The sequence below is a fragment of the Cyanistes caeruleus genome, chromosome 3, assembly GCF_971803275.1.
Source record: "Cyanistes caeruleus chromosome 3, bCyaCae1.hap1.1, whole genome shotgun sequence".
Taxonomy (NCBI): Eukaryota; Metazoa; Chordata; class Aves; order Passeriformes; family Paridae; genus Cyanistes; species Cyanistes caeruleus.
In genome coordinates, this window is record NC_141703.1 from 112684530 (window position 1) to 112703725 (window position 19196).

Genomic DNA, 19196 nt, shown 5'->3' on the forward strand with positions numbered 1-19196 from the left:
GTGGGACGACGAGGCAAGTGCGGCAGCGGCTTCGAGCTCAAGAGTGGAACGGCGAGGCAAGAGCGAGCTTGGAGCTGAAGAGGGCGCACGAGAGGCCCTGTGGGCAAAGGGCCTTCCTGGCATGGCCAAGGCACCTTCAGGGTGCCGCGGCTGGCTTTGCGCTGAGCCACCTGCCTGTGTGCAGGGCTGGGTCTTTGGTGCGCTTGGCCTTTGGCCATTGTGCTCCTTTGGCTGCCCGGAGAGAGGGGCAACCCTGTAAGGAGGGTGAGAGCCCCTGTCTCCGCACCTGAGGGGGGAAATGGAGCTCTCCCAGCCCCCAGCCCAGCCGCCCTGTAAGCAGGGCAGGGCTTTCCCCCAGCCCCGGCAGCTTTCTGCCTGCTGCTGGCCCCTGGCCAACGGGACCCCCTGTAGCCGGGGCGCGTCACAGCCTTTGGCCCTGTGCCAGCCCTGAAGCACTTTGGCGCCTCAAGGCCCCTGGGCCCTCCGTGCCGTGCAGTGCTGATGCCTAGAGAGGCTCCCTAGAACAGAGGCTAGGCAGCGTTAAAGGAATAAAGTAGATGTTTCTGAAAAAGGCCTTCAAATGATGCACCTTGGCATATGAAGGCCACAGTTCAACGCTAATGCAGTAGAGAATCTGGGAAATAGGAAAGCCAAAACTTGAGGCATCAGTGCCGGGGCAGGTCTGACGCTTTCCTCTGCCACTTAGCGGTAGGAATGGCTCCCTTGAGCGGGTTGGCTGCGCGGAACTTGCTCCCTCTTCTGGGACTGTCTTGCCCTCCCCTCCCCTCCCCTGTCTTCCCCTTAGCTGGTGTGTGTGTGAGCAAGTGCGTTTGTGCTTTAGCCCCCGCTTTAGAAATAGAGCAGCGGGGCTTAGACCTCCCAGGAGGGAAAGAGGAGTTCCGTGCAGCCACAGGCAGGGCCCCAAAATGCACGGCTGGAGAAGGTGTCCGGCCTTGCCCCTGCTTCCTGAGGACGGCACGAAGCCGCTTAGCTACGGTAGCGTGGGCGCCGGGACCCGCCTGTAGCCAGGGCCTGGGTGTGTGCCTGTGCTGCCGGCGGTGCCGCCGAGCTGCCAGCGTGCCGGCCCCGTACTCGGGGCAGGTGTCAGGAGCCTGCGGCGCCCTTTGTCCCCAGGAGCAGCCCCAGCTCCCTGTAAGCAGGGCCGGGGAGGCTGCTTTAGCCAGGTGACAGGAACGAGCGCTCCCGGGCCCTTGCCAGGGTGCAGCTGGAAGAAGCGCCGTGCCGCAGGGCGCTGCTTTGGGCCACTGCCACCTGCGTGGCGGCCGTGTTGAAGAGGCTCCCGGGGCTGCTGCAGACGGCTGTGTTGCCGTGCTGCTCCGGCCGGCCCCTAAGTGGGGCGCAGGCCCGGAGCCTGTGCTCCGTGCCGCTTCTTGGGGGTGCCGGGCTGCGGGGGACGGCCCCGTAAGTGGGGTTGTGTGCGTCCCCTGGCCTCGGCGGGCGGTCGGAGGGACCCCCTGTAACCAGGCGGGTATCCCTGGCCCCGGCCTTTCAGAGGCGCGGGGCCAGGAGTCACGGAGCCAGGCGTGTGCCCTCCCTGTCCTCGGGGCTGGGCTCCCGGCCCCTGGGGCCCCTGGGCTTTAGGCCTTTAGGCTGGACTGCCCGACTCTAGAGTCCCGTTCCTGTTGCCGTGGGGGAAGGCCGAGCTCTGTGGCTCCCTGGGTGTGTAAGCAGGCTGTGGGTCTGGGAGCCTTGGTGCTCCCTTCGGCTGGCAGCCTGCGTTGGGCGCCTGCCCCGTTAGTGGGGAGCGCCCCGCAAAGGGAGAGAAGGAGCCTCCCTCCGCAGGCCTTAGGGACCAGGGCCGCCCCGTAAGTCGGGGCCAGTGCTCTGCAGTCCTGGGCACTTTGCAGTCCAGGCAGAGGCTTGAGGCCCCTGTAAGCAGGGCTGCAGCCTCTTGGCCGCTGCTTTGCATGCCCAGCTTCATTTGCCCAGAGGGCCTGGCCCCCAGCACGGCGTGGGACTGCGCCGGACGTCGCGATGGTGAGTCAAGCTGAAGTTGGAGGCTTCTGGGCAGTGGGGTCGGGGGAGGGGGGTGGGTCTGTGAGTGGTGGCTTGAGGATCTCGCTTGTGGGGCTGTTGGCTGGCGGCTCCCTTGGGGAGCTGGAGCTTCTCAGGCCTGAGTGTGTCATCGTCCTGTGACAGAAGACATGGGACAGCGGGGCAAGAGCGAGCAAGAGGAGCAGCGGCTTCGAGCTCAAGAGTGGAACGGCGGGGCAAGGGCAAGGAAGAGGAGCAGCGGCTTTGAGCTCAAGAGCGGAGCGGCGAGGTAAGAGCAGCAACGTGGTGCTGAAGTTGGACACTTTTGGGTAGCTCGGGGGGTCTGTGGGTGGTTGCTTGAGGATCTAGCTCGGGGGCTCTTGGGTGGCAGTTCCCTTGGGCAGCTGGTGATTCTCCGGCCTGAGTGTGTCGTCGTCCATTGGCAGAAGCCGTGGGACGACGAGGCAAGTGCGGCAGCGGCTTCGAGCTCAAGAGTGGAACGGCGAGGCAAGAGCGAGCTTGGAGCTGAAGAGGGGGCACGAGAGGCCCTGTGGGCAAAGGGCCTTCCTGGCATGGCCAAGGCACCTTCAGGGTGCCGCGGCTGGCTTTGCGCTGAGCCACCTGCCTGTGTGCAGGGCTGGGTCTTTGGTGCGCTTGGCCTTTGGCCATTGTGCTCCTTTGGCTGCCCGGAGAGAGGGGCAACCCTGTAAGGAGGGTGAGAGCCCCTGTCTCCGCACCTGAGGGGGGAAATGGAGCTCTCCCAGCCCCCAGCCCAGCCGCCCTGTAAGCAGGGCAGGGCTTTCCCCCAGCCCCGGCAGCTTTCTGCCTGCTGCTGGCCCCTGGCCAACGGGACCCCCTGTAGCCGGGGCGCGTCACAGCCTTTGGCCCTGTGCCAGCCCTGAAGCACTTTGGCGCCTCAAGGCCCCTGGGCCCTCCGTGCCGTGCAGTGCTGATGCCTAGAGAGGCTCCCTAGAACAGAGGCTAGGCAGCGTTAAAGGAATAAAGTAGATGTTTCTGAAAAAGGCCTTCAAATGATGCACCTTGGCATATGAAGGCCACAGTTCTATGCTAATGCAGTAGAGAATCTGGGAAATAGGAAAGCCAAAACTTGAGGCATCAGTGCCGGGGCAGGTCTGACGCTTTCCTCTGCCACTTAGCGGTAGGAATGGCTCCCTTGAGCGGGTTGGCTGCGCGGAACTTGCTCCCTCTTCTGGGACTGTCTTGCCCTCCCCTCCCCTCCCCTGTCTTCCCCTTAGCTGGTGTGTGTGTGAGCAAGTGCGTTTGTGCTTTAGCCCCCGCTTTAGAAATAGAGCAGCGGGGCTTAGACCTCCCAGGAGGGAAAGAGGAGTTCCGTGCAGCCACAGGCAGGGCCCCAAAATGCACGGCTGGAGAAGGTGTCCGGCCTTGCCCCTGCTTCCTGAGGACGGCACGAAGCCGCTTAGCTACGGTAGCGTGGGCGCCGGGACCCGCCTGTAGCCAGGGCCTGGGTGTGTGCCTGTGCTGCCGGCGGTGCCGCCGAGCTGCCAGCGTGCCGGCCCCGTACTCGGGGCAGGTGTCAGGAGCCTGCGGCGCCCTTTGTCCCCAGGAGCAGCCCCAGCTCCCTGTAAGCAGGGCCGGGGAGGCTGCTTTAGCCAGGTGACAGGAACGAGCGCTCCCGGGCCCTTGCCAGGGTGCAGCTGGAAGAAGCGCCGTGCCGCAGGGCGCTGCTTTGGGCCACTGCCACCTGCGTGGCGGCCGTGTTGAAGAGGCTCCCGGGGCTGCTGCAGACGGCTGTGTTGCCGTGCTGCTCCGGCCGGCCCCTAAGTGGGGCGCAGGCCCGGAGCCTGTGCTCCGTGCCGCTTCTTGGGGGTGCCGGGCTGCGGGGGACGGCCCCGTAAGTGGGGTTGTGTGCGTCCCCTGGCCTCGGTGGGCGGTCGGAGGGACCCCCTGTAACCAGGCGGGTATCCCTGGCCCCGGCCTTTCAGAGGCGCGGGGCCAGGAGTCACGGAGCCAGGCGTGTGCCCTCCCTGTCCTCGGGGCTGGGCTCCCGGCCCCTGGGGCCCCTGGGCTTTAGGCCTTTAGGCTGGACTGCCCGACTCTAGAGTCCCGTTCCTGTTGCCGTGGGGGAAGGCCGAGCTCTGTGGCTCCCTGGGTGTGTAAGCAGGCTGTGAGTCTGGGAGCCTTGGTGCTCCCTTCGGCTGGCAGCCTGCGTTGGGCGCCTGCCCCGTTAGTGGGGAGCGCCCCGCAAAGGGAGAGAAGGAGCCTCCCTCCGCAGGCCTTAGGGACCAGGGCCGCCCCGTAAGTCGGGGCCAGTGCTCTGCAGTCCTGGGCACTTTGCAGTCCAGGCAGAGGCTTGAGGCCCCTGTAAGCAGGGCTGCAGCCTCTTGGCCGCTGCTTTGCATGCCCAGCTTCATTTGCCCAGAGGGCCTGGCCCCCAGCACGGCGTGGGACTGCGCCGGACGTCGCGATGGTGAGTCAAGCTGAAGTTGGAGGCTTCTGGGCAGTGGGGTCGGGGGAGGGGGGTGGGTCTGTGAGTGGTGGCTTGAGGATCTCGCTTGTGGGGCTGTTGGCTGGCGGCTCCCTTGGGGAGCTGGAGCTTCTCAGGCCTGAGTGTGTCATCGTCCTGTGACAGAAGACATGGGACAGCGGGGCAAGAGCGAGCAAGAGGAGCAGCGGCTTCGAGCTCAAGAGTGGAACGGCGGGGCAAGGGCAAGGAAGAGGAGCAGCGGCTTTGAGCTCAAGAGCGGAGCGGCGAGGTAAGAGCAGCAACGTGGTGCTGAAGTTGGACACTTCTGGGTAGCTCGGGGGGTCTGTGGGTGGTTGCTTGAGGATCTAGCTCGGGGGCTCTTGGGTGGCAGTTCCCTTGGGCAGCTGGTGATTCTCCGGCCTGAGTGTGTCGTCGTCCATTGGCAGAAGCCGTGGGACGACGAGGCAAGTGCGGCAGCGGCTTCGAGCTCAAGAGTGGAACGGCGAGGCAAGAGCGAGCTTGGAGCTGAAGAGGGCGCACGAGAGGCCCTGTGGGCAAAGGGCCTTCCTGGCATGGCCAAGGCACCTTCAGGGTGCCGCGGCTGGCTTTGCGCTGAGCCACCTGCCTGTGTGCAGGGCTGGGTCTTTGGTGCGCTTGGCCTTTGGCCATTGTGCTCCTTTGGCTGCCCGGAGAGAGGGGCAACCCTGTAAGGAGGGTGAGAGCCCCTGTCTCCGCACCTGAGGGGGGAAATGGAGCTCTCCCAGCCCCCAGCCCAGCCGCCCTGTAAGCAGGGCAGGGCTTTCCCCCAGCCCCGGCAGCTTTCTGCCTGCTGCTGGCCCCTGGCCAACGGGACCCCCTGTAGCCGGGGCGCGTCACAGCCTTTGGCCCTGTGCCAGCCCTGAAGCACTTTGGCGCCTCAAGGCCCCTGGGCCCTCCGTGCCGTGCAGTGCTGATGCCTAGAGAGGCTCCCTAGAACAGAGGCTAGGCAGCGTTAAAGGAATAAAGTAGATGTTTCTGAAAAAGGCCTTCAAATGATGCACCTTGGCATATGAAGGCCACAGTTCAACGCTAATGCAGTAGAGAATCTGGGAAATAGGAAAGCCAAAACTTGAGGCATCAGTGCCGGGGCAGGTCTGACGCTTTCCTCTGCCACTTAGCGGTAGGAATGGCTCCCTTGAGCGGGTTGGCTGCGCGGAACTTGCTCCCTCTTCTGGGACTGTCTTGCCCTCCCCTCCCCTCCCCTGTCTTCCCCTTAGCTGGTGTGTGTGTGAGCAAGTGCGTTTGTGCTTTAGCCCCCGCTTTAGAAATAGAGCAGCGGGGCTTAGACCTCCCAGGAGGGAAAGAGGAGTTCCGTGCAGCCACAGGCAGGGCCCCAAAATGCACGGCTGGAGAAGGTGTCCGGCCTTGCCCCTGCTTCCTGAGGACGGCACGAAGCCGCTTAGCTACGGTAGCGTGGGCGCCGGGACCCGCCTGTAGCCAGGGCCTGGGTGTGTGCCTGTGCTGCCGGCGGTGCCGCCGAGCTGCCAGCGTGCCGGCCCCGTACTCGGGGCAGGTGTCAGGAGCCTGCGGCGCCCTTTGTCCCCAGGAGCAGCCCCAGCTCCCTGTAAGCAGGGCCGGGGAGGCTGCTTTAGCCAGGTGACAGGAACGAGCGCTCCCGGGCCCTTGCCAGGGTGCAGCTGGAAGAAGCGCCGTGCCGCAGGGCGCTGCTTTGGGCCACTGCCACCTGCGTGGCGGCCGTGTTGAAGAGGCTCCCGGGGCTGCTGCAGACGGCTGTGTTGCCGTGCTGCTCCGGCTGGCCCCCAAGTGGGGCGCAGGCCCGGAGCCTGTGCTCCGTGCCGCTTCTTGGGGGTGCCGGGCTGCGGGGGACGGCCCCGTAAGTGGGGTTGTGTGCGTCCCCTGGCCTCGGCGGGCGGTCGGAGGGACCCCCTGTAACCAGGCGGGTATCCCTGGCCCCGGCCTTTCAGAGGCGCGGGGCCAGGAGTCACGGAGCCAGGCGTGTGCCCTCCCTGTCCTCGGGGCTGGGCCCCCTGGGGCCCCTGGGCTTTAGGCCTTTAGGCTGGACTGCCCGACTCTAGAGTCCCGTTCCTGTTGCCGTGGGGGAAGGCCGAGCTCTGTGGCTCCCTGGGTGTGTAAGCAGGCTGTGAGTCTGGGAGCCTTGGTGCTCCCTTCGGCTGGCAGCCTGCGTTGGGCGCCTGCCCCGTTAGTGGGGAGCGCCCCGCAAAGGGAGAGAAGGAGCCTCCCTCCGCAGGCCTTAGGGACCAGGGCCGCCCCGTAAGTCGGGGCCAGTGCTCTGCAGTCCTGGGCACTTTGCAGTCCAGGCAGAGGCTTGAGGCCCCTGTAGGCAGGGCTGCAGCCTCTTGGCCGCTGCTTTGCATGCCCAGCTTCATTTGCCCAGAGGGCCTGGCCCCCAGCACGGCGTGGGACTGCGCCGGACGTCGCGATGGTGAGTCAAGCTGAAGTTGGAGGCTTCTGGGCAGTGGGGTCGGGGGAGGGGGGTGGGTCTGTGAGTGGTGGCTTGAGGATCTCGCTTGTGGGGCTGTTGGCTGGCGGCTCCCTTGGGGAGCTGGAGCTTCTCAGGCCTGAGTGTGTCATCGTCCTGTGACAGAAGACATGGGACAGCGGGGCAAGAGCGAGCAAGAGGAGCAGCGGCTTCGAGCTCAAGAGTGGAACGGCGGGGCAAGGGCAAGGAAGAGGAGCAGCGGCTTTGAGCTCAAGAGCGGAGCGGCGAGGTAAGAGCAGCAACGTGGTGCTGAAGTTGGACACTTTTGGGTAGCTCGGGGGGTCTGTGGGTGGTTGCTTGAGGATCTAGCTCGGGGGCTCTTGGGTGGCAGTTCCCTTGGGCAGCTGGTGATTCTCCGGCCTGAGTGTGTCGTCGTCCATTGGCAGAAGCCGTGGGACGACGAGGCAAGTGCGGCAGCGGCTTCGAGCTCAAGAGTGGAACGGCGAGGCAAGAGCGAGCTTGGAGCTGAAGAGGGGGCACGAGAGGCCCTGTGGGCAAAGGGCCTTCCTGGCATGGCCAAGGCACCTTCAGGGTGCCGCGGCTGGCTTTGCGCTGAGCCACCTGCCTGTGTGCAGGGCTGGGTCTTTGGTGCGCTTGGCCTTTGGCCATTGTGCTCCTTTGGCTGCCCGGAGAGAGGGGCAACCCTGTAAGGAGGGTGAGAGCCCCTGTCTCCGCACCTGAGGGGGGAAATGGAGCTCTCCCAGCCCCCAGCCCAGCCGCCCTGTAAGCAGGGCAGGGCTTTCCCCCAGCCCCGGCAGCTTTCTGCCTGCTGCTGGCCCCTGGCCAACGGGACCCCCTGTAGCCGGGGCGCGTCACAGCCTTTGGCCCTGTGCCAGCCCTGAAGCACTTTGGCGCCTCAAGGCCCCTGGGCCCTCCGTGCCGTGCAGTGCTGATGCCTAGAGAGGCTCCCTAGAACAGAGGCTAGGCAGCGTTAAAGGAATAAAGTAGATGTTTCTGAAAAAGGCCTTCAAATGATGCACCTTGGCATATGAAGGCCACAGTTCTATGCTAATGCAGTAGAGAATCTGGGAAATAGGAAAGCCAAAACTTGAGGCATCAGTGCCGGGGCAGGTCTGACGCTTTCCTCTGCCACTTAGCGGTAGGAATGGCTCCCTTGAGCGGGTTGGCTGCGCGGAACTTGCTCCCTCTTCTGGGACTGTCTTGCCCTCCCCTCCCCTCCCCTGTCTTCCCCTTAGCTGGTGTGTGTGTGAGCAAGTGCGTTTGTGCTTTAGCCCCCGCTTTAGAAATAGAGCAGCGGGGCTTAGACCTCCCAGGAGGGAAAGAGGAGTTCCGTGCAGCCACAGGCAGGGCCCCAAAATGCACGGCTGGAGAAGGTGTCCGGCCTTGCCCCTGCTTCCTGAGGACGGCACGAAGCCGCTTAGCTACGGTAGCGTGGGCGCCGGGACCCGCCTGTAGCCAGGGCCTGGGTGTGTGCCTGTGCTGCCGGCGGTGCCGCCGAGCTGCCAGCGTGCCGGCCCCGTACTCGGGGCAGGTGTCAGGAGCCTGCGGCGCCCTTTGTCCCCAGGAGCAGCCCCAGCTCCCTGTAAGCAGGGCCGGGGAGGCTGCTTTAGCCAGGTGACAGGAACGAGCGCTCCCGGGCCCTTGCCAGGGTGCAGCTGGAAGAAGCGCCGTGCCGCAGGGCGCTGCTTTGGGCCACTGCCACCTGCGTGGCGGCCGTGTTGAAGAGGCTCCCGGGGCTGCTGCAGACGGCTGTGTTGCCGTGCTGCTCCGGCCGGCCCCCAAGTGGGGCGCAGGCCCGGAGCCTGTGCTCCGTGCCGCTTCTTGGGGGTGCCGGGCTGCGGGGGACGGCCCCGTAAGTGGGGTTGTGTGCGTCCCCTGGCCTCGGCGGGCGGTCGGAGGGACCCCCTGTAACCAGGCGGGTATCCCTGGCCCCGGCCTTTCAGAGGCGCGGGGCCAGGAGTCACGGAGCCAGGCGTGTGCCCTCCCTGTCCTCGGGGCTGGGCTCCCGGCCCCTGGGGCCCCTGGGCTTTAGGCCTTTAGGCTGGACTGCCCGACTCTAGAGTCCCGTTCCTGTTGCCGTGGGGGAAGGCCGAGCTCTGTGGCTCCCTGGGTGTGTAAGCAGGCTGTGAGTCTGGGAGCCTTGGTGCTCCCTTCGGCTGGCAGCCTGCGTTGGGCGCCTGCCCCGTTAGTGGGGAGCGCCCCGCAAAGGGAGAGAAGGAGCCTCCCTCCGCAGGCCTTAGGGACCAGGGCCGCCCCGTAAGTCGGGGCCAGTGCTCTGCAGTCCTGGGCACTTTGCAGTCCAGGCAGAGGCTTGAGGCCCCTGTAGGCAGGGCTGCAGCCTCTTGGCCGCTGCTTTGCATGCCCAGCTTCATTTGCCCAGAGGGCCTGGCCCCCAGCACGGCGTGGGACTGCGCCGGACGTCGCGATGGTGAGTCAAGCTGAAGTTGGAGGCTTCTGGGCAGTGGGGTCGGGGGAGGGGGGTGGGTCTGTGAGTGGTGGCTTGAGGATCTCGCTTGTGGGGCTGTTGGCTGGCGGCTCCCTTGGGGAGCTGGAGCTTCTCAGGCCTGAGTGTGTCATCGTCCTGTGACAGAAGACATGGGACAGCGGGGCAAGAGCGAGCAAGAGGAGCAGCGGCTTCGAGCTCAAGAGTGGAACGGCGGGGCAAGGGCAAGGAAGAGGAGCAGCGGCTTTGAGCTCAAGAGCGGAGCGGCGAGGTAAGAGCAGCAACGTGGTGCTGAAGTTGGACACTTTTGGGTAGCTCGGGGGGTCTGTGGGTGGTTGCTTGAGGATCTAGCTCGGGGGCTCTTGGGTGGCAGTTCCCTTGGGCAGCTGGTGATTCTCCGGCCTGAGTGTGTCGTCGTCCATTGGCAGAAGCCGTGGGACGACGAGGCAAGTGCGGCAGCGGCTTCGAGCTCAAGAGTGGAACGGCGAGGCAAGAGCGAGCTTGGAGCTGAAGAGGGCGCACGAGAGGCCCTGTGGGCAAAGGGCCTTCCTGGCATGGCCAAGGCACCTTCAGGGTGCCGCGGCTGGCTTTGCGCTGAGCCACCTGCCTGTGTGCAGGGCTGGGTCTTTGGTGCGCTTGGCCTTTGGCCATTGTGCTCCTTTGGCTGCCCGGAGAGAGGGGCAACCCTGTAAGGAGGGTGAGAGCCCCTGTCTCCGCACCTGAGGGGGGAAATGGAGCTCTCCCAGCCCCCAGCCCAGCCGCCCTGTAAGCAGGGCAGGGCTTTCCCCCAGCCCCGGCAGCTTTCTGCCTGCTGCTGGCCCCTGGCCAACGGGACCCCCTGTAGCCGGGGCGCGTCACAGCCTTTGGCCCTGTGCCAGCCCTGAAGCACTTTGGCGCCTCAAGGCCCCTGGGCCCTCCGTGCCGTGCAGTGCTGATGCCTAGAGAGGCTCCCTAGAACAGAGGCTAGGCAGCGTTAAAGGAATAAAGTAGATGTTTCTGAAAAAGGCCTTCAAATGATGCACCTTGGCATATGAAGGCCACAGTTCTATGCTAATGCAGTAGAGAATCTGGGAAATAGGAAAGCCAAAACTTGAGGCATCAGTGCCGGGGCAGGTCTGACGCTTTCCTCTGCCACTTAGCGGTAGGAATGGCTCCCTTGAGCGGGTTGGCTGCGCGGAACTTGCTCCCTCTTCTGGGACTGTCTTGCCCTCCCCTCCCCTCCCCTGTCTTCCCCTTAGCTGGTGTGTGTGTGAGCAAGTGCGTTTGTGCTTTAGCCCCCGCTTTAGAAATAGAGCAGCGGGGCTTAGACCTCCCAGGAGGGAAAGAGGAGTTCCGTGCAGCCACAGGCAGGGCCCCAAAATGCACGGCTGGAGAAGGTGTCCGGCCTTGCCCCTGCTTCCTGAGGACGGCACGAAGCCGCTTAGCTACGGTAGCGTGGGCGCCGGGACCCGCCTGTAGCCAGGGCCTGGGTGTGTGCCTGTGCTGCCGGCGGTGCCGCCGAGCTGCCAGCGTGCCGGCCCCGTACTCGGGGCAGGTGTCAGGAGCCTGCGGCGCCCTTTGTCCCCAGGAGCAGCCCCAGCTCCCTGTAAGCAGGGCCGGGGAGGCTGCTTTAGCCAGGTGACAGGAACGAGCGCTCCCGGGCCCTTGCCAGGGTGCAGCTGGAAGAAGCGCCGTGCCGCAGGGCGCTGCTTTGGGCCACTGCCACCTGCGTGGCGGCCGTGTTGAAGAGGCTCCCGGGGCTGCTGCAGACGGCTGTGTTGCCGTGCTGCTCCGGCCGGCCCCTAAGTGGGGCGCAGGCCCGGAGCCTGTGCTCCGTGCCGCTTCTTGGGGGTGCCGGGCTGCGGGGGACGGCCCCGTAAGTGGGGTTGTGTGCGTCCCCTGGCCTCGGTGGGCGGTCGGAGGGACCCCCTGTAACCAGGCGGGTATCCCTGGCCCCGGCCTTTCAGAGGCGCGGGGCCAGGAGTCACGGAGCCAGGCGTGTGCCCTCCCTGTCCTCGGGGCTGGGCTCCCGGCCCCTGGGGCCCCTGGGCTTTAGGCCTTTAGGCTGGACTGCCCGACTCTAGAGTCCCGTTCCTGTTGCCGTGGGGGAAGGCCGAGCTCTGTGGCTCCCTGGGTGTGTAAGCAGGCTGTGAGTCTGGGAGCCTTGGTGCTCCCTTCGGCTGGCAGCCTGCGTTGGGCGCCTGCCCCGTTAGTGGGGAGCGCCCCGCAAAGGGAGAGAAGGAGCCTCCCTCCGCAGGCCTTAGGGACCAGGGCCGCCCCGTAAGTCGGGGCCAGTGCTCTGCAGTCCTGGGCACTTTGCAGTCCAGGCAGAGGCTTGAGGCCCCTGTAAGCAGGGCTGCAGCCTCTTGGCCGCTGCTTTGCATGCCCAGCTTCATTTGCCCAGAGGGCCTGGCCCCCAGCACGGCGTGGGACTGCGCCGGACGTCGCGATGGTGAGTCAAGCTGAAGTTGGAGGCTTCTGGGCAGTGGGGTCGGGGGAGGGGGGTGGGTCTGTGAGTGGTGGCTTGAGGATCTCGCTTGTGGGGCTGTTGGCTGGCGGCTCCCTTGGGGAGCTGGAGCTTCTCAGGCCTGAGTGTGTCATCGTCCTGTGACAGAAGACATGGGACAGCGGGGCAAGAGCGAGCAAGAGGAGCAGCGGCTTCGAGCTCAAGAGTGGAACGGCGGGGCAAGGGCAAGGAAGAGGAGCAGCGGCTTTGAGCTCAAGAGCGGAGCGGCGAGGTAAGAGCAGCAACGTGGTGCTGAAGTTGGACACTTCTGGGTAGCTCGGGGGGTCTGTGGGTGGTTGCTTGAGGATCTAGCTCGGGGGCTCTTGGGTGGCAGTTCCCTTGGGCAGCTGGTGATTCTCCGGCCTGAGTGTGTCGTCGTCCATTGGCAGAAGCCGTGGGACGACGAGGCAAGTGCGGCAGCGGCTTCGAGCTCAAGAGTGGAACGGCGAGGCAAGAGCGAGCTTGGAGCTGAAGAGGGCGCACGAGAGGCCCTGTGGGCAAAGGGCCTTCCTGGCATGGCCAAGGCACCTTCAGGGTGCCGCGGCTGGCTTTGCGCTGAGCCACCTGCCTGTGTGCAGGGCTGGGTCTTTGGTGCGCTTGGCCTTTGGCCATTGTGCTCCTTTGGCTGCCCGGAGAGAGGGGCAACCCTGTAAGGAGGGTGAGAGCCCCTGTCTCCGCACCTGAGGGGGGAAATGGAGCTCTCCCAGCCCCCAGCCCAGCCGCCCTGTAAGCAGGGCAGGGCTTTCCCCCAGCCCCGGCAGCTTTCTGCCTGCTGCTGGCCCCTGGCCAACGGGACCCCCTGTAGCCGGGGCGCGTCACAGCCTTTGGCCCTGTGCCAGCCCTGAAGCACTTTGGCGCCTCAAGGCCCCTGGGCCCTCCGTGCCGTGCAGTGCTGATGCCTAGAGAGGCTCCCTAGAACAGAGGCTAGGCAGCGTTAAAGGAATAAAGTAGATGTTTCTGAAAAAGGCCTTCAAATGATGCACCTTGGCATATGAAGGCCACAGTTCAACGCTAATGCAGTAGAGAATCTGGGAAATAGGAAAGCCAAAACTTGAGGCATCAGTGCCGGGGCAGGTCTGACGCTTTCCTCTGCCACTTAGCGGTAGGAATGGCTCCCTTGAGCGGGTTGGCTGCGCGGAACTTGCTCCCTCTTCTGGGACTGTCTTGCCCTCCCCTCCCCTCCCCTGTCTTCCCCTTAGCTGGTGTGTGTGTGAGCAAGTGCGTTTGTGCTTTAGCCCCCGCTTTAGAAATAGAGCAGCGGGGCTTAGACCTCCCAGGAGGGAAAGAGGAGTTCCGTGCAGCCACAGGCAGGGCCCCAAAATGCACGGCTGGAGAAGGTGTCCGGCCTTGCCCCTGCTTCCTGAGGACGGCACGAAGCCGCTTAGCTACGGTAGCGTGGGCGCCGGGACCCGCCTGTAGCCAGGGCCTGGGTGTGTGCCTGTGCTGCCGGCGGTGCCGCCGAGCTGCCAGCGTGCCGGCCCCGTACTCGGGGCAGGTGTCAGGAGCCTGCGGCGCCCTTTGTCCCCAGGAGCAGCCCCAGCTCCCTGTAAGCAGGGCCGGGGAGGCTGCTTTAGCCAGGTGACAGGAACGAGCGCTCCCGGGCCCTTGCCAGGGTGCAGCTGGAAGAAGCGCCGTGCCGCAGGGCGCTGCTTTGGGCCACTGCCACCTGCGTGGCGGCCGTGTTGAAGAGGCTCCCGGGGCTGCTGCAGACGGCTGTGTTGCCGTGCTGCTCCGGCTGGCCCCCAAGTGGGGCGCAGGCCCGGAGCCTGTGCTCCGTGCCGCTTCTTGGGGGTGCCGGGCTGCGGGGGACGGCCCCGTAAGTGGGGTTGTGTGCGTCCCCTGGCCTCGGCGGGCGGTCGGAGGGACCCCCTGTAACCAGGCGGGTATCCCTGGCCCCGGCCTTTCAGAGGCGCGGGGCCAGGAGTCACGGAGCCAGGCGTGTGCCCTCCCTGTCCTCGGGGCTGGGCCCCCTGGGGCCCCTGGGCTTTAGGCCTTTAGGCTGGACTGCCCGACTCTAGAGTCCCGTTCCTGTTGCCGTGGGGGAAGGCCGAGCTCTGTGGCTCCCTGGGTGTGTAAGCAGGCTGTGAGTCTGGGAGCCTTGGTGCTCCCTTCGGCTGGCAGCCTGCGTTGGGCGCCTGCCCCGTTAGTGGGGAGCGCCCCGCAAAGGGAGAGAAGGAGCCTCCCTCCGCAGGCCTTAGGGACCAGGGCCGCCCCGTAAGTCGGGGCCAGTGCTCTGCAGTCCTGGGCACTTTGCAGTCCAGGCAGAGGCTTGAGGCCCCTGTAGGCAGGGCTGCAGCCTCTTGGCCGCTGCTTTGCATGCCCAGCTTCATTTGCCCAGAGGGCCTGGCCCCCAGCACGGCGTGGGACTGCGCCGGACGTCGCGATGGTGAGTCAAGCTGAAGTTGGAGGCTTCTGGGCAGTGGGGTCGGGGGAGGGGGGTGGGTCTGTGAGTGGTGGCTTGAGGATCTCGCTTGTGGGGCTGTTGGCTGGCGGCTCCCTTGGGGAGCTGGAGCTTCTCAGGCCTGAGTGTGTCATCGTCCTGTGACAGAAGACATGGGACAGCGGGGCAAGAGCGAGCAAGAGGAGCAGCGGCTTCGAGCTCAAGAGTGGAACGGCGGGGCAAGGGCAAGGAAGAGGAGCAGCGGCTTTGAGCTCAAGAGCGGAGCGGCGAGGTAAGAGCAGCAACGTGGTGCTGAAGTTGGACACTTTTGGGTAGCTCGGGGGGTCTGTGGGTGGTTGCTTGAGGATCTAGCTCGGGGGCTCTTGGGTGGCAGTTCCCTTGGGCAGCTGGTGATTCTCCGGCCTGAGTGTGTCGTCGTCCATTGGCAGAAGCCGTGGGACGACGAGGCAAGTGCGGCAGCGGCTTCGAGCTCAAGAGTGGAACGGCGAGGCAAGAGCGAGCTTGGAGCTGAAGAGGGGGCACGAGAGGCCCTGTGGGCAAAGGGCCTTCCTGGCATGGCCAAGGCACCTTCAGGGTGCCGCGGCTGGCTTTGCGCTGAGCCACCTGCCTGTGTGCAGGGCTGGGTCTTTGGTGCGCTTGGCCTTTGGCCATTGTGCTCCTTTGGCTGCCCGGAGAGAGGGGCAACCCTGTAAGGAGGGTGAGAGCCCCTGTCTCCGCACCTGAGGGGGGAAATGGAGCTCTCCCAGCCCCCAGCCCAGCCGCCCTGTAAGCAGGGCAGGGCTTTCCCCCAGCCCCGGCAGCTTTCTGCCTGCTGCTGGCCCCTGGCCAACGGGACCCCCTGTAGCCGGGGCGCGTCACAGCCTTTGGCCCTGTGCCAGCCCTGAAGCACTTTGGCGCCTCAAGGCCCCTGGGCCCTCCGTGCCGTGCAGTGCTGATGCCTAGAGAGGCTCCCTAGAACAGAGGCTAGGCAGCGTTAAAGGAATAAAGTAGATGTTTCTGAAAAAGGCCTTCAAATGATGCACCTTGGCATATGAAGGCCACAGTTCTATGCTAATGCAGTAGAGAATCTGGGAAATAGGAAAGCCAAAACTTGAGGCATCAGTGCCGGGGCAGGTCTGACGCTTTCCTCTGCCACTTAGCGGTAGGAATGGCTCCCTTGAGCGGGTTGGCTGCGCGGAACTTGCTCCCTCTTCTGGGACTGTCTTGCCCTCCCCTCCCCTCCCCTGTCTTCCCCTTAGCTGGTGTGTGTGTGAGCAAGTGCGTTTGTGCTTTAGCCCCCGCTTTAGAAATAGAGCAGCGGGGCTTAGACCTCCCAGGAGGGAAAGAGGAGTTCCGTGCAGCCACAGGCAGGGCCCCAAAATGCACGGCTGGAGAAGGTGTCCGGCCTTGCCCCTGCTTCCTGAGGACGGCACGAAGCCGCTTAGCTACGGTAGCGTGGGCGCCGGGACCCGCCTGTAGCCAGGGCCTGGGTGTGTGCCTGTGCTGCCGGCGGTGCCGCCGAGCTGCCAGCGTGCCGGCCCCGTACTCGGGGCAGGTGTCAGGAGCCTGCGGCGCCCTTTGTCCCCAGGAGCAGCCCCAGCTCCCTGTAAGCAGGGCCGGGGAGGCTGCTTTAGCCAGGTGACAGGAACGAGCGCTCCCGGGCCCTTGCCAGGGTGCAGCTGGAAGAAGCGCCGTGCCGCAGGGCGCTGCTTTGGGCCACTGCCACCTGCGTGGCGGCCGTGTTGAAGAGGCTCCCGGGGCTGCTGCAGACGGCTGTGTTGCCGTGCTGCTCCGGCCGGCCCCCAAGTGGGGCGCAGGCCCGGAGCCTGTGCTCCGTGCCGCTTCTTGGGGGTGCCGGGCTGCGGGGGACGGCCCCGTAAGTGGGGTTGTGTGCGTCCCCTGGCCTCGGCGGGCGGTCGGAGGGACCCCCTGTAACCAGGCGGGTATCCCTGGCCCCGGCCTTTCAGAGGCGCGGGGCCAGGAGTCACGGAGCCAGGCGTGTGCCCTCCCTGTCCTCGGGGCTGGGCTCCCGGCCCCTGGGGCCCCTGGGCTTTAGGCCTTTAGGCTGGACTGCCCGACTCTAGAGTCCCGTTCCTGTTGCCGTGGGGGAAGGCCGAGCTCTGTGGCTCCCTGGGTGTGTAAGCAGGCTGTGAGTCTGGGAGCCTTGGTGCTCCCTTCGGCTGGCAGCCTGCGTTGGGCGCCTGCCCCGTTAGTGGGGAGCGCCCCGCAAAGGGAGAGAAGGAGCCTCCCTCCGCAGGCCTTAGGGACCAGGGCCGCCCCGTAAGTCGGGGCCAGTGCTCTGCAGTCCTGGGCACTTTGCAGTCCAGGCAGAGGCTTGAGGCCCCTGTAGGCAGGGCTGCAGCCTCTTGGCCGCTGCTTTGCATGCCCAGCTTCATTTGCCCAGAGGGCCTGGCCCCCAGCACGGCGTGGGACTGCGCCGGACGTCGCGATGGTGAGTCAAGCTGAAGTTGGAGGCTTCTGGGCAGTGGGGTCGGGGGAGGGGGGTGGGTCTGTGAGTGGTGGCTTGAGGATCTCGCTTGTGGGGCTGTTGGCTGGCGGCTCCCTTGGGGAGCTGGAGCTTCTCAGGCCTGAGTGTGTCATCGTCCTGTGACAGAAGACATGGGACAGCGGGGCAAGAGCGAGCAAGAGGAGCAGCGGCTTCGAGCTCAAGAGTGGAACGGCGGGGCAAGGGCAAGGAAGAGGAGCAGCGGCTTTGAGCTCAAGAGCGGAGCGGCGAGGTAAGAGCAGCAACGTGGTGCTGAAGTTGGACACTTTTGGGTAGCTCGGGGGGTCTGTGGGTGGTTGCTTGAGGATCTAGCTCGGGGGCTCTTGGGTGGCAGTTCCCTTGGGCAGCTGGTGATTCTCCGGCCTGAGTGTGTCGTCGTCCATTGGCAGAAGCCGTGGGACGACGAGGCAAGTGCGGCAGCGGCTTCGAGCTCAAGAGTGGAACGGCGAGGCAAGAGCGAGCTTGGAGCTGAAGAGGGCGCACGAGAGGCCCTGTGGGCAAAGGGCCTTCCTGGCATGGCCAAGGCACCTTCAGGGTGCCGCGGCTGGCTTTGCGCTGAGCCACCTGCCTGTGTGCAGGGCTGGGTCTTTGGTGCGCTTGGCCTTTGGCCATTGTGCTCCTTTGGCTGCCCGGAGAGAGGGGCAACCCTGTAAGGAGGGTGAGAGCCCCTGTCTCCGCACCTGAGGGGGGAAATGGAGCTCTCCCAGCCCCCAGCCCAGCCGCCCTGTAAGCAGGGCAGGGCTTTCCCCCAGCCCCGGCAGCTTTCTGCCTGCTGCTGGCCCCTGGCCAACGGGACCCCCTGTAGCCGGGGCGCGTCACAGCCTTTGGCCCTGTGCCAGCCCTGAAGCACTTTGGCGCCTCAAGGCCCCTGGGCCCTCCGTGCCGTGCAGTGCTGATGCCTAGAGAGGCTCCCTAGAACAGAGGCTAGGCAGCGTTAAAGGAATAAAGTAGATGTTTCTGAAAAAGGCCTTCAAATGATGCACCTTGGCATATGAAGGCCACAGTTCAACGCTAATGCAGTAGAGAATCTGGGAAATAGGAAAGCCAAAACTTGAGGCATCAGTGCCGGGGCAGGTCTGACGCTTTCCTCTGCCACTTAGCGGTAGGAATGGCTCCCTTGAGCGGGTTGGCTGCGCGGAACTTGCTCCCTCTTCTGGGACTGTCTTGCCCTCCCCTCCCCTCCCCTGTCTTCCCCTTAGCTGGTGTGTGTGTGAGCAAGTGCGTTTGTGCTTTAGCCCCCGCTTTAGAAATAGAGCAGCGGGGCTTAGACCTCCCAGGAGGGAAAGAGGAGTTCCGTGCAGCCACAGGCAGGGCCCCAAAATGCACGGCTGGAGAAGGTGTCCGGCCTTGCCCCTGCTTCCTGAGGACGGCACGAAGCCGCTTAGCTACGGTAGCGTGGGCGCCGGGACCCGCCTGTAGCCAGGGCCTGGGTGTGTGCCTGTGCTGCCGGCGGTGCCGCCGAGCTGCCAGCGTGCCGGCCCCGTACTCGGGGCAGGTGTCAGGAGCCTGCGGCGCCCTTTGTCCCCAGGAGCAGCCCCAGCTCCCTGTAAGCAGGGCCGGGGAGGCTGCTTTAGCCAGGTGACAGGAACGAGCGCTCCCGGGCCCTTGCCAGGGTGCAGCTGGAAGAAGCGCCGTGCCGCAGGGCGCTGCTTTGGGCCACTGCCACCTGCGTGGCGGCCGTGTTGAAGAGGCTCCCGGGGCTGCTGCAGACGGCTGTGTTGCCGTGCTGCTCCGGCCGGCCCCCAAGTGGGGCGCAGGCCCGGAGCCTGTGCTCCGTGCCGCTTCTTGGGGGTGCCGGGCTGCGGGGGACGGCCCCGTAAGTGGGGTTGTGTGCGTCCCCTGGCCTCGGCGGGCGGTCGGAGGGACCCCCTGTAACCAGGCGGGTATCCCTGGCCCCGGCCTTTCAGAGGCGCGGGGCCAGGAGTCACGGAGCCAGGCGTGTGCCCTCCCTGTCCTCGGGGCTGGGCCCCCTGGGGCCCCTGGGCTTTAGGCCTTTAGGCTGGACTGCCCGACTCTAGAGTCCCGTTCCTGTTGCCGTGGGGGAAGGCCGAGCTCTGTGGCTCCCTGGGTGTGTAAGCAGGCTGTGAGTCTGGGAGCCTTGGTGCTCCCTTCGGCTGGCAGCCTGCGTTGGGCGCCTGCCCCGTTAGTGGGGAGCGCCCCGCAAAGGGAGAGAAGGAGCCTCCCTCCGCAGGCCTTAGGGACCAGGGCCGCCCCGTAAGTCGGGGCCAGTGCTCTGCAGTCCTGGGCACTTTGCAGTCCAGGCAGAGGCTTGAGGCCCCTGTAAGCAGGGCTGCAGCCTCTTGGCCGCTGCTTTGCATGCCCAGCTTCATTTGCCCAGAGGGCCTGGCCCCCAGCACGGCGTGGGACTGCGCCGGACGTCGCGATGGTGAGTCAAGCTGAAGTTGGAGGCTTCTGGGCAGTGGGGTCGGGGGAGGGGGGTGGGTCTGTGAGTGGTGGCTTGAGGATCTCGCTTGTGGGGC

The 19196-nt window shown here is 65.6% G+C and overlaps 3 protein-coding genes across 12 annotated transcripts in view; all 3 read left to right on the forward strand.

Annotated features, from left to right (window-relative positions):
• The first annotated feature begins 500 nt into the window (after positions 1-500).
• Positions 501-5463, forward strand: LOC147654459 (uncharacterized). 3 transcript variants are annotated; one of them, XM_086883611.1, is made up of 5 exons: positions 501-1998; positions 2161-2284; positions 2442-4444; positions 4610-4730; positions 4888-5463. In XM_086883611.1, exons 1-3 carry the CDS (start codon positions 1929-1931, stop codon positions 2734-2736), a joined length of 489 nt encoding a protein of 162 aa, XP_086739737.1. In that variant the 5' UTR covers positions 501-1928; the 3' UTR covers positions 2737-4444; positions 4610-4730; positions 4888-5463. The 3 variants fall into 3 exon arrangements, with proteins under 3 accessions (XP_086739737.1, XP_086739738.1, XP_086739739.1); XM_086883612.1 differs by having other exon boundaries at positions 702-1998; positions 4607-4730; XM_086883613.1 differs by having other exon boundaries at positions 1248-1998; positions 2164-2284; positions 4607-4730.
• Positions 4888-12795, forward strand: LOC147654460 (uncharacterized). 2 transcript variants are annotated; one of them, XM_086883608.1, is made up of 7 exons: positions 4888-6884; positions 7047-7170; positions 7328-9330; positions 9493-9616; positions 9774-11776; positions 11942-12062; positions 12220-12795. In XM_086883608.1, exons 3-5 carry the CDS (start codon positions 9261-9263, stop codon positions 10066-10068), a joined length of 489 nt encoding a protein of 162 aa, XP_086739734.1. In that variant the 5' UTR covers positions 4888-6884; positions 7047-7170; positions 7328-9260; the 3' UTR covers positions 10069-11776; positions 11942-12062; positions 12220-12795. The 2 variants fall into 2 exon arrangements, with proteins under 2 accessions (XP_086739734.1, XP_086739736.1); XM_086883610.1 differs by having other exon boundaries at positions 6564-6884; positions 7050-7170.
• Positions 12796-13965: 1170 nt separating this feature from the next.
• Positions 13966-19196, forward strand: part of LOC147654461 (uncharacterized) — a 62956-nt gene continuing 57725 nt past the window's right edge. Inside the window, exons 1-5 of one of the 7 annotated variants that reach the window (XR_015285238.1) lie at positions 13966-14216; positions 14382-14502; positions 14660-16662; positions 16825-16948; positions 17106-19102. The gene's annotated coding sequence lies outside the window, so the exon portion shown is untranslated. Of the gene's footprint in view, positions 14217-14378; positions 14503-14659; positions 16663-16824; positions 16949-17105; positions 19103-19196 lie in introns of those variants that run through there. The other 6 variants (XR_015285235.1, XR_015285234.1, XR_015285237.1 and 3 more) reach the window with 6 other exon arrangements.